The 13,203-nt window shown below is 49.2% G+C and overlaps 1 protein-coding gene across 1 annotated transcript in view; it reads right to left on the bottom strand.

The window, feature by feature from the left end:
- SCD5 (stearoyl-CoA desaturase 5) overlaps positions 1-4,918 on the bottom strand; it is a 34,012-nt gene extending 29,094 nt beyond the window's left edge. The window contains exon 1 of the mRNA XM_081999138.1: positions 4,557-4,918. Within this exon, the coding sequence (XP_081855264.1) occupies positions 4,557-4,716 (160 nt within the window). The 5' untranslated portion in view covers positions 4,717-4,918. The remainder of the gene's footprint in view (positions 1-4,556) is intronic.
- Positions 4,919-13,203: the final 8,285 nt, after the last annotated feature.

The raw sequence follows: 13,203 nt of genomic DNA, 5'->3' as shown, positions 1-13,203 counted from the left end.
CCCTGTGAACACTAAAAAGCACCAAACAAAATCTGAGACTCTTACACATCACATGATCTCCCAGAATGGAGCCTTTAAGAAAAAGAAGCTATCTTGAGCCCATCAAAAATCCTGTTAGCACCAGAAACATTGGGCCCTGCAATGAAATGTGCTGATAATTTTTTCTGTACAGGGATTTCAGAGTTTTTTGCTTTGCTTTCCTAACCCAAACAGATAACCTCGCTGGGACTGCAACAGGATGGAGCTGGCTGGAGCAAAGAGGTTCCCGGTTAAGCAGCATCAATTTAATGGCACATTACAAACTTAGGGGATGAGCAGCACACAGAGTTTCCTACCAAGTGGCCTGTGGAAAGAGGTGCAGCATGTCCAGCCCAAGAAGAGGCCATTGACAAACCACAGCCATATCCACAGCCCCAGCTGGCCACAAGGACCCCTTTGCATGAGTTCATTCCTGGGGAACCTGCATGCCTGGCCCAGCCAGCAGACCCATCGCGCCACTCCCTGGCTTCTGGCCCCACTAACAGCGAGGTGCTCCCGCCCTGCTTCGGTTCCTGACGCGAGTCTGCAGAGAATGGCAATCTCTCCCCTTCAAACTTCTCCACAGAGGGTGCTAAGCACCAGGAGCCCAAAGTCCTGCAAAAGCCAGTGGACAAAGAGAGACCTGAAGGGGAAGATCCACGTGCCAGATCGCTGGAGTCTGGGCTGCACCATGCTCTGGGCTTTGCAGAATGGCTGGTGAACACTTGCCAAACCTGCTGGCTGTGCCCAGCAAGCCTACTGGTGGGACTGCGGGCAGACAAGACTTGAGACACATTTCCTCAACAGTTTCCCCCTGCTTCCAGTCTGAGCGCAGGGATGCCCCAAAGCAGCAGCTGTCAGCTACGAAACAGCACAGACGTGGACAGCAAAGTGCCAAGAGGAAGGAGGGAGCACATATTGCAAGCTGCCTGGCTCTGGATCAGGAGGGAAAGGGGAAAGCAACAAGGTCTTTTCTGCACACCCCTGCACCAAACCACAAGTCACGTTAGAAAAGAGCAAGGTGAGAGGGCTCCCAGTGAGCGCAGTTGGGCTGGCAGTATGGAGGACATTTCGAAGGCACAGTGCCAGTGGGATGTGCTGGGACAGCTACATGGCTGTCCCGTGGGCACAGGCCAGGGCTGCTCGATGCCTTGCACATATCATCTGCTGCCTCTTGGGTCAAGGCTGCTCCCAGCTTGTGGAAAATTTTGACATGGGTAATTTTATTGTTCATCTTGGGCTGAAACCAAATTCCATGGAGGCACTTGGATGGCCCCTGAAAGCCTATCTTTTAACCAGTTTATCTGCACATCCCTTGAAGGGTAACCCAATTCGTGGTGCCCACTGGGTGAGGTGGCTGCACCACCCAGAACGCTGTTTGAGATCTCTTGTGCAACCTCAGCTCCATGTCGGGTGAGGGAAGCTGTTAAGGCAGGCCTCAAAGTGTTAGTGCAGGAGGTGATGGGAACAGGGGAGCACAGATAATCCTGAGTAAACAAACCAGCTGAGCCTTTGCTTGGCAGCATTTTTCCATTGTCTGTTATGTACAGCTGGACAAATGTCAATAAATTACCAATGGAAATGAGCCCTCTGAGCAGGCAGTTTGGCTTGGACAGCTGTTTTTGAGGTGGCACAGTGGCCTTTCAGCTCCACTTAGCAAGCAGTGGTGAAGCAGGGACTACCAACTGCCTTCAGGGGTGGGAAGGAAGAAAGCAGGCCCTGCACAGAGGGAAGGAAGCACTCTGTCTGCCCAGCCAAGAGCCCACCAAGACATAGATGTTTTGGGGAGGAGAAAGTAGAAAGCCAAGCAGGCAGTGGTGAGTCATGGGAAGCTGCCCGCTTCCTGCCAGACACCACGAAGGTCACACCCAGCACTGGCGAGCCAGTCTCCACACACTTGCTTCCTGCGGCTTACCCACAGGGGAGCAGTGGTGGGGAGCACTGCACTGAGCAATGCAAGGACTTGCATCGCTGGGAAGCTTCCCAAGTCCTAGGCAAGCTTGGGAAGAAAAAGAAAACCACAGATGGATGCAGCGACGGCTGCAGCTCCTCCATCCGCACCCTTCAGTGCATGCCCACCTCTGCACTACCCAGCACTACACCCTTACCTGCCACCCAACTTTGCCGCTCCGCCAGCCCTGCTCCGAAGGCTGGCTGGCAGCCACCACCCACAGAAAGGCAGTCTCACAGCTGCTCTGCACAGTGAAGGAGATGTGGAGAAATGGGGAGGGCAAGGGACACAACTGATTAACACTTCTTCTTTCTGACACAGCTTTACTGGTTGGCTCCTTCCAGAGTGAAGCGAGGTGGGTTTGTTAACTTCAGCAACAGCAATCCTGCTTTTGTCTACTCTGAGAGAGTCTCTCAGAGGGACCTTGGACACAAGACTCCACAGTGACAACAAGCTACTTTTGTCTGACATATTCTGCAGGAGGTCTTGCATTCTCACCGTGCTCACCACGTCTGAGAGAGGCAGACCCTGCAGCAACCAGCTGTGAGAGCAGAACGCAGCATCCAACTGGCCAGGACAGCTAGAGCCAATGCACCCACTTCCTGCTGTGAAGCCCCTGTAAAAGCCACCCGGCAAACTCCCATAAAAACTTTGTGCTCTGCTTTAAGGTGGCTGTTAAAAATAATGATGTTGAGAAATGGCAGGCTCTCGCGTTCAGAAAGAAAGGCATTAAGTTGCAAAGTCGTTGAGACCTGTTTATTATTTAGCATCTGTTTAATTTCAACTAGAAAAAAATACCTTGGAGGATGGAGGGCTGAAATTGGTAATTCAATCCTTTGGCTCCATCCTTAGGGATTTTTGTAATTAAGACACAGTGAAATCAGAGATGATTTCAATTTGTCTTCTTGGAAAGGCAAAACAGATAAAAAGAAAGCCCACCTGCCCACACACTATGGGACCTAAAAGAGTTGAAAGCAGACCACAGGCTGTGTGTTCTGGCCACGCAGCTCCTGCAGGCTCTCCTGGCCTCCCCAGCCAAGGTAAGGCCAAGGTAAACTATGAAATCAGCCTGAACACGACCAGGAATAAGGAGGGGAGTAGTGCTCACAGAAGGAAACTAAGCAAAACACAACCACCACCCCCAACTTCTGGTCCCGAGTGAGCCAGCTAACAGTTTATGAAAACCAGGCAGCCAGTCAAATACCAGGTCCCCACCAGGGACCCAGAAACAGTTTCCCAGTTAAGAACTTGTCCAAGGATGGTAACTGACAGAGGGTTCATTTTGCAGCTGCAAACAGCAATTTCTGAAGGTTTAAGACAGACTGAACATCAATAGCTGAACCAGTGAAAAAACAGATTTAGGAGCCCCTCAAACACAAGAAATAAACCTGATTTCTAAAGCATTTGGCTGGGGCTTTTCAAGAGTCACCTCAACATTACTGATGGCAGCCCAACAACCAGAATTCCCCATCTGTGAATTGCCTACAGCAGAGACCCTTCTTTCCGCTATTCGTACAAGAGAATCCCAGGCCATTACATTCTCCATTCACCCAAAATCTTCCCAAAGCAGGTCTTTTACACAAGAAATTGCACCAGCTGTAAGTAGCGCTCAAGTTTTTACATACTTAATACACAATTCTGCTGGGTGAAGGATAATGCTGATATCCACCATCTATTAGTCTCATAAACCCTGAGAAACCTTGCACAATACCACAGTGGTTCTATGTAGCTCTTCCCCCAGAATTGTTCTTTTGTGGAGAAAAGAGAACCTCACTGTAGGATGGAAGTAAAGATGCTTTGTTTCATATTCTCTTTCCCAAACCAAATCTTCAGCTTTTCACAGCTAGGCAAGACAACAGATGCAGCAAGCCACCTCACCTTGGAAAGCACAGCTAGGCTTATTTTCTCCTTGCCAGCGTCTTACAGCTCTTCCTTGACTTTTAAACCTTCCCTAATGAGAAGATGTATCACCTTCCCCAAGAGACAAAGAACAGGGTGATTTTCTACTCCCAACCGGAGCAGAAAGACATGGGTGTTCATAAAGTAACAAGAGGAAGCTGCAAAGGGAAGACAAACGTGTTCTCCATCCCACTTTAAAACCGAAGTATCAGCTGCCTGACTTTCTCTGGTTTGTTTTTTGTTTTTTTAAACTAAGAAACCCGATAAATGCAACCGGAGGGAGAGTGCCTCCTGTTTCTACAGCAACCGAGGGCCCGGCGCGGCGCTGGCAATGGCATCCCGGGAGCGGCGGGGGGGCACGGGAACAAAAAGCGGCGGATGCTGCGGGCAGCGCAGGGGTCTCCGCCGCCCCCGGCGCTCAGCGGGCCGCCCGGCCCACGTCCGCCCGCGAACGCGCGCGACTCGCCACGCGAAACGCAGCGAAGTGACTGCACAAACAGGGGATAAATACATATAAAACAAGAGGCGGCTGGCTCCCCCACCGCCGGCCCCGCAGGGCCCGCGGGGGAAACCCTCCGCCCCGCGTCGGGCGAGGGCTGCACCCGGGTCCCGGCCGCCCGTAAGCCGCTCCCTCGTCCCCCGCCCCACCTGTGGCGCAGCGGAGCTCCGCGCCGCCCACCGCACTCACCCCAGAGGAGGGTGAGGAGCTGCGCCCGCGGCACCAGGCTGAGCGCGTAGACGGCGCCCAGGTGCAGCAGCCCCATCAACACCACGTTGCGCCAGACGATGGCCTGCCCGCAGCCCGCCGTGCCCGCATCGCCGCTCGCCGCCCGCCGGGACCCGGCCATCTCGCCGGCGGGGCGCTAGGAGCGGCGGCGGCCCCCGCGCAGCGCGACCGGGGAGCAGCTAGGGGCGGCCGGGCCGCGCCGCCGCATCTGTTGCTGCCGCCGCCTCCATGGAGCTCCCGCGGCGCCGGCTGCGCCCATACAGCGACGGGGGACGGGCGGGGGGGCGGCCGCCGGCCCTGCATAGTGACAGCCAATGGCGAGCGCGGACCGCCCCGCCCCGCCCCCGGCGCCGCCGAGGGACCGCCCCTCGGGGCGCCCCAGAGGCCGCGCCGTCGCTCGCGGCGGTTCCGCTAGTGGCTGCTCGAGCGCGTGTGGGGACCTCCCCAGCCGGCCCTCGCGGTCCCGGTCCCGGTCCCGGTCCCGGTCCCGGTCCCGATCCCGATCCCGATCCTGCCGAGGGGAGGGCCGGTTTGCTGGCGGGCGTCAGCCGGGGCTCCGCTCTTGGTGGCCGAGAGGTACAGGCCTCCGTCCGCCCTGCCTGCGCCTCTTCAGACGGCTGCCCTTGAAGAACGGCGGGTGCCTCTCCTGCCGACTGCCTGAGAGTGTGAGGAGGCAAATGCTCCCCGAGGGAGACGGATTTCGAAGACGTTTAATTTTGGAAGCCCTTGAAACCGGCATAGAAGATGCCGCAGGTGCGAGGAAGGAGCAGATATTCAAGAGCTAGTTAATAAAGTTTATCTGATTGGGAGTAACAAGGTGGGCACTGTAAACAACAACAAAAAAAAGACAGCAAGCTTTTAATCAGCAGTGCATACCTGAATGAGGAGCGTGCCACACTTTTTGTTTACTCTGTCCCACGACGGATGGAGTACTGTTTCAGTGTTCAGATGTGGTTTCCTGGGGACGCTGTTCCCCCACGCTACCACAGTGTCCGGTTGCAAGCCGCTGCGGGAGGAAGGACCCACGTTACTCAGGATGCCAGGCTGGCATTTGTTAATGGCGAGCTCACCCGTGTCAGAAGGATGACCCAGATACGTGGAGGAGCAGCAGGCAGAAAGTAGTTCACTGTTACTAGTGAGGCACTTACCTGCTGCGGAGCAGGGAACATCTTGCACAAGCAGCATATGGAAGGTTTAAGGCATTAGGTAGGAACCGGATGCTAAGTCCAGATAAAACATTGGCCCGCGATGCATTTTGTTTAGTTTTGAATGTTTCTGGGAAGACAGGAGGGAAGAAGGGAGCGGCACAGGCATATCGGCAGCCCTCTGACAGCCAGGTGCTGGGGCCAGCTCCTCCGTGATCTATAGCCCACGATGTTTTTCCATTGCTGCACCACGACCGCAGAAGTTGTGCTGTGCTTTCCTGCTCTGGCTTCCTCCAGGTGCCCAAGGTCAACTGTTAGGCTAAGTTCAAGTATATCTAAATGCGACACTTACTTCCCTTTTAGGACTCTGCTATATGATGCTGGGGGCAGGCAGGAGGGAGGACTCTGTCCTTTAATGACTTTTCCATCTCTCAGTGTCCGAGAGCAGAAAGAAGACCCCATCACTTAAGCACCGGCTGCTCCCCAGCTGCTGCGTGCACTACGCCATGGGTGACCCTCGGGCTTACAGAAGCAAACTGCACAGCCCAAGCTCACTTCCGCGCACCACAGCTCGCACAGGTACGCTGCCCTGAGCGTTTAATGGAGGAAGGTCGGGGCTCAGGGCAAGCGAAACGGAAGTGCTACTAGGCAGCAAGGAAATATGGAGGCCGGAGAGCACGTCTCTTTGGAAAGGCAGGATGAAAGCATCTGTCCTGACCTGGCTTCTGCAGGCTATTGAAGCATGGCATGGGATAGACATTAGTCTTGTACGCTCACACAGATGCAAGTGGTGCTGAAACCTAGCAGCTACCTTCCACAAACATTCCTGCCACCCTGGCAAGAGGCAAACACACATGGAAACTGCTTTATGAGATTTCCAACTAATTTCAGTCACTGATCACTGATCACTGAGTCACTGCATCCATGAAGGCTCCCTCTGCCAGCAGCGTGCATTAGTGCGATGTTACCTTTGCACACCATACTGTACGTTTCGTAGCCAACACAGCATGGGAAGCAGGTGAACAAAGATGACATGACAAATATACTGTTATTGCCGGATGTCCTCTGGGTGTGGGGAGTGCTGATGCTTAGGGTGACACTGTTGGATATCTTCTGTGAAGGAAAAGCCTCATACCCTGTCCTAGCAAAGCTGGTCACATGCAGAGAAAGCTTGTCAAGTGCAGCAGCAAAACTGGAAGGGGGACATCATCCTGCATCCAGCCCACCTGGGACCAGAGGGGTCCCTGCTGCTCATGGAGTTGCTGGTCCCAGTGGAGCCACAGATGAAGCCCAAGTCAGACCAAAGTCACCTCTCTGAGAGTGTGGTTGCACAGTGCTGTTCCTTATGAGTGGATCCCATCCCTGTTCCCCTGACCCCAGAAATCACTGCTCAGGCAGTGGCACTTCAATGACAGCATCAGTGTTTGCCCCAGGATTGATGCAGTGGCTGTGGGCAGCTGCACATTTTGGGACATGACACTTGTGAGAGCATCTCCTCTCTTTTAAAAATCTTCCTGGCTACATAGATCATGATGTCAAGACTACATGCCACAGACAGAGATCTGGACTGCTGGGCTAAGATCTTGCTAGTACCCTGAGATGCAAAGAAAAGACTTTGCAAATCTGACTCCTATTTCCCACAGTAAAAAATAATAATGGAAAACATTCAGTGTGCCAGACTTGCCTAGAGAAGAAACCTGAGGACATGCAACCAAAACAGCAACAAACGCAAAAGGAGAGTTTCTCAGTAAACACTCCAGGAAGTTTGGGAACTGAAGAGGCTGTTTAAACAGGAAGACACTAAATAAACTTTGCTTGTTCACCTAGTGAGGAGCAGAAAGGGAATCGGGTTGATTTGGACTAAAGAGCAGTGTTAACATGAGAACAACTTCATATTTTTAAAAGCAAATGATGTGCAAGGCTGAAAAAAAATGCCTAAGTGTAGTTTAGAAATCTGGAAACTGCTTGAGTTTGTCTGCTGAACTTAATGGTGAAGGTGTAGTAACTGCAGACATGCTGGAAATGAGAACTCAAGGCAATGTTTGGAGAGAAAGGTTCCTCTTCGCTGCACATCTTGCCTTTGCTGACAATCCCAGCTGGACTTTCCACTGTTGTGTGTCCCCATCTGCTCACTGCATTTGGCCACCTCTTCTGTGATAATGCCTTTTCTGTGCAGGTGCAAGAGGCCCCTGACATTTAGCTGTGGTCCAGGTGACCTGTATGTAGAGAGTGGCTTTATGAGTATTATTAGTACAAAGCACATTAGTCTGCTGTGCTAATTAGTTACTAACTACACATCTTGAGGCAAGTGAATCAGCAGAGACTATATAATTAAATGCAAGATTGTTTTTAATATATTTTAAACATTCTTCTAGAATTCTCCACCTGGAAGAAAGAAAGAGGGCAGCGATGATGAAAGTTAGCGAACAGTTAATGAGAACAAAGTGAGTATCATTTTATTGCTGCTGCAGCCTGTTATCATCACATTTCAGCACAGAGCTATTTAAAATGTTGACAAGAGTGGCCTTTTTTTTTCTTTTCTTTTGACATGAAAAATGAAATAATGACCCCAAAGCATTGTTCAAATGAAGGCCTTAAGTGGTAAAGAAGAATACAAAGCCTAAGACATCAGAGGGACAAAAATTACATGCTCAATATTTATGTATTGAAGTGCTTCTTGTGTACCTGGCAGAGAAATTGAGCAACGAGTTCCCAAGAAGTCTCCTTTGTGCTGTCCAGGCAGGCACGGACTTACTGGTGAGGTCAGTTGCAGTTGCTTTTTTAGGGTGCTTCTTAATGAATCCTCTCTTAATTAGACGCTTTTCTGGCTAACTTGCAGCTCTAAAGCTCATAGGAATTTTAATTGGTTTAGCCTCTTTTGAGTGAGAGTTGCATTACATGTATGCATATATCCTGCCTGGCTGTTTGGTGATGTATCTGTCTGATCAGCAGGACTGGCAGAGGAAACTGGGAATGACCAATTCAGCATACAATGAGTCAAGGCTGGAAGATTACCCTGAGCTTCCCTATTTAGGACTGGACATGTTGAAACTGTTCCTGTTATCAGTACATTATTTATTATACTCCTCAGTATACTCTGACAGTGGCCTTGGCTCTTGTTCAAGGCTGAGCGACTTAGCTCGGCACTAGGCACCCCATAGAATGCTCAGCATTCCCTGCAGGGGAGGCAGGATCTGTTGATGGAAGACATTTGGCCATATAAGCCTGTTTTTCCCTTTAGCTTTGAGCCATGCCTGGCTCTATACATGCTGCCCTGTCTTTACAGCGGATGCTTAATGCAGCTCAGAACAGTGAGCCCTTAGTGCACGCGGAGCTATGTGGGATCACAGATGGGATCGGGGGGGAGGGGGGCAGGGGACCTAAGGACTATGTGAGCTAGGGACTCCTTTTTTTCCCCCCTCTCAGACATAACAGAGTCTCCAGCCAGGCTAATGACACGGTGGGGTTTGTGCTGCTGAAGCAAAAGTCCAGCATGGTGGTGAGGATGAAGCTGAGGGGAGCCTGCAAGACTCCTGGGAGTGGTGCTGCTCTCTGTATGCTGTCTCTGCCATGCTTCCCAAAACATGCCCCCTACCCTCCATAGCTTTAGGGGGAAACAGCTATGGCACCAAGACTCCCCTCCCTTCTGTCTCAATAACCCAGTCAGTCTAGCATATGTTCCCTTCTGGGCAGAGAACAAACACAGTTACTGAACACTAAACCCACATTCCCAATCTGTATGTTAGGGAAGTATGTTAGCCAAAAAGCACAACACAGAACAAATCTGATGTAAACATTGCACAAGCTAGAAATGCTGCAGTGATTAAAAGACAATCATCTCCAACATTCATGTCTAATGCTGACCTTGGGCTTCTGCCAGCAAAAACAAGGTAAATCCATTACAGAGCTTTACAGGCCGGAAAAGGTTTTCACTCATGTACTTAGATGTTCTGCCCATAGTCAGCCTGCTCTGCAGTACTGCCCGTTACATCCCCAACGATTTGCCTCGGCAGCAGCAGAGAACGGCCTTAACGCTGCCCTTTCCCACAAACTCTCCTACTGGTGCTTTTGCCTGGATGGCGACAGCTGGAGTAGCAAGATACCTCCTTGTGTCAGCTGCCATTGGACAACACCCATGCTGCTGCAGATTACATCTTTGAACTTCCTTCCATCCCTTTTCCTTAGAATTCCGCAGCCTTGGAGGGCTGCACAGACGAGTAGCTTGGTTGGTGTTAATGCCATAGAATAAATCTCTTCTCACTCGGAGAGATCAAAATTAGGCTATTTGGGGCCAAATTCTTTTACCAGTGTAAATTGGCAGGGCTTCATTGCCTTCTGTAAATGAAGATGGCCATTTGCATTTATAACATCAGATGGGTGGCTAATTGCTTGGCATTCCTTGAAGATATGAACAGATGGCAGCATAACTGATTAACTATTATTATTCATCTCAGCTGCTCTCAGGAGAGAAGTAGCAGATTTTTGCATCCATTCCTGTTATGCACTTGGGCAGTGCAGTTTTCCAGCCCTGAGCTCCTGAGGATGGCAGAGGCAGAGGATAGCTTTCCTTTTAGTGAGAAGAGTGAGATTACTCCATTGTTGATGTACAGTGTCCAGGCCAGTGGTGCAACATCACAGTACTCAAAGACACTCTCACCTCAGAAAACCCCAGTGTTTCTCTCTGATCCCGTGGTCTCATTTTTGACCACTTCAATTTCCAGATCAAGTTTAATTGTGGCCAGCTCATACCACATTTGTTCTCATGCTAACACTGCTCTTCAGTTCCAATCAACCTGATTCCCGTTGTGCTCTTCACTAGGGAACAAGTAAAGTTTATTTAGTCTGTTCTGTCAAACATTCTCTTCAGTCCCTGACATCTGTATGTCTTGCTGAGTCCCTTGTCACTTGGCATCTTTACAGGGATGGAAGTCTCAGGAAGGCTTGTGCAATGCCATTAAGCATTCCTTGGCTTTTACAAAGCCACATTATCCTGAGGAGCTGTTCCCAGCTAATCCTCTCAGGTCCTGCTGCTCCTCTTATTCCCAACTTCTAAGCCTTCAATTTACAGCAATGCTTTTGCCCACAACCCTGCACACTGCACCTACCAGAGTGCATCCCACTTCTGCCACTGCTCTCAGTCTCCCCAGTTGTTACAGCCAGAAATAGCCACCTTCACAAACTACAGACCATCTGCATGTCCTTCACAGATGCCACTTGTCAGCACTCCTGCTTCTTGTCCAGGAGTACTCCCAAAAACACTTGCTGAGAGCATATGCAAAAAAAGCTTCTGAATTCCTCTTCTAGCCTTCTCACAGTACATCCCATTTCACTAGCTTGGTCCTGAAATACTGAGATTCTCTTTTGCTTTCCTTTCCTTGGTGAACCGTGTGTCAGAGACATCAGGCCAGTCCAGCACACCTGCTTTTCACCCTACCTTTTTTAATTCCTGTTTACCTTTGAATGTGTTCTTTCCTACCGTGAATCAAGACACAAGGGTCTGTGTTTCTCTGGCCTGACCATGCCCAGTTTTCTGAGAGGCATCAATACAGTGCAAGTTCAGTGCCGCAGTCCCTTCCACATGTGCAGAGATCCTGGGGTACTAAGCTGTCTGAATTCTGCTTTTGCTGCCCATGGCAACATACCTGCTTCTGTGCAGCCCCTTTCCTCCTGCCCTCCCTATGCACAGGGCCCCAGCATTTCATTCCAAGCTTGCAGAAAGCAGTACCCAGGGAGGAAAGGTGGAGCACACCAAGCTGTTAACCATTCTCATCTGGGTCAGGAGGTGCTCCAAAGTATTTGCTAGATAATGTCATCCCAGCAATCAGGAGTGGGGCTGGTGACCTCAATGTTTTTTCCACTAGGGTAGACTACCATTTCCTTATTACCAGTTTCTGGCAGCATTAACATAGTTCACATTTTTTATGTGATTCAGCCAATACCAGACCCTGCTGGGCAAGGAGTTTTTATTAATGGCATGGATGAATAAAGAAGGATACCTGCAAACCTTCTGAATGACAGGAGCAGAATACAATCTACTTATAACACTGCTTAGAAACCTGTAACCTAGATTATAAGGGGAAGAAAATTACTGCAATTGTTTTTTTTAAACTCCTGAAACAAGGCAACTCCAAAATGATCTTTTATGTTCACCAATTATGAAAGCTTGGTCAGAAAATGCTGGAAAGGAAATAAAATTAAGCTCAATTTTGTCAGAGGAATGGAACTGTTTTGCCTGACAAATCTGAAACTGATAAGTTAAAGTCACAATGATTTGCATTGTTATTTATAGTATTTCTTGCAGTATATTTGTCAAATCTACAGTCCACAGGCACCAATGTTTATGTAGTTTTCAGGCAAAACTGCCTTTTTTTTTTAAATCTGGACATTTCTTCCAACTGCTGTTCTTCCTAGACATACTTGCTATTCGTGGCATGCTGTTTCAAATTTTTAAAACTTAAAAGCTAACGCCAACTGTGCCACAGGAAAGGACAGTGTGGTGCAAAACTTGCCCAGCCCAAACTGCTAATGGCCAGCAGAAGCATGCTTGCAGTTTCACAGCACAGCATGCCCTCACAGTGTATGCAGTACCGCGGAGGCAGCAATCTCCAGGTTCAGGGGACTGCAGGAAACAATTTGCACCTTGTTTACACACTAAATAGCCACATCTCTGTATGGGTCACTTAAACCACTCTGCATTATTTTCACTCTTTGCTTTTAAAAATATACACAGAAGTGTTCAGAATCCTTGTTAAACCTTTCCTTGAAATGTAAATCTCTCTAGAAAAGTTAAACAGAGCTTTTAGTGATGAGCACTGAGGAAAAAAAATACCCTCAACAGAAAGTCACCCCACTGTACTCTAGGTTCAAAACCTCTGAAGTTGCACTTCATAAAGACACATTTTAATAAATTAACATTTATTGAAAATACCACATTAACCTTTATTTTGCCCATTTGCCCCAGTGCAAAATTAAAGCTATTTAACATGTAAATTGTAATAACAAAACTGCAAGCAGCTTCATAAAATGAAAGACCAAATACAGTTATAATATGATCAGACTCTTTAATCTGGTGGATAAGGTACAGTGGGGTGGAAAGGAATAACCTGTTTTAGGGTCTGATATACAACTTATCTTGTAGTTTTAACACATATACCTGTTATTAAAAGCCACTGTTTAGCAGTACAACATGCATCTAAAAATTGACAATATGGGGCATCATCCATTAAATATACTATTTGTAGACAAGAATCATTAGGGATGGGAAAAGATTAAAATAAAAAGCACCAGGGCTCCACAGCCCTCCTAGAATGAAGTATTTTGCAGGGATAATATAATGCCATTTGTCAGTGCTCTACCACAACACGCCGTAAGGACTAGCATTTGGTCCGTTTCCTGCATGTTTGCTGTAGAAATGCACTTCTTTGGAAAAGCAACCATCAAGGCTTTGCAAATGCAGGGTTACT

Source organism: Phaethon aethereus (genome assembly GCF_964289735.1).
Source record: "Phaethon aethereus genome assembly, chromosome: 4".
Classification (NCBI taxonomy): Eukaryota; Metazoa; Chordata; class Aves; order Phaethontiformes; family Phaethontidae; genus Phaethon; species Phaethon aethereus.
Note: the sequence above shows the minus strand (reverse complement) of the source record. Positions and strands in the feature narration are given on the sequence as shown.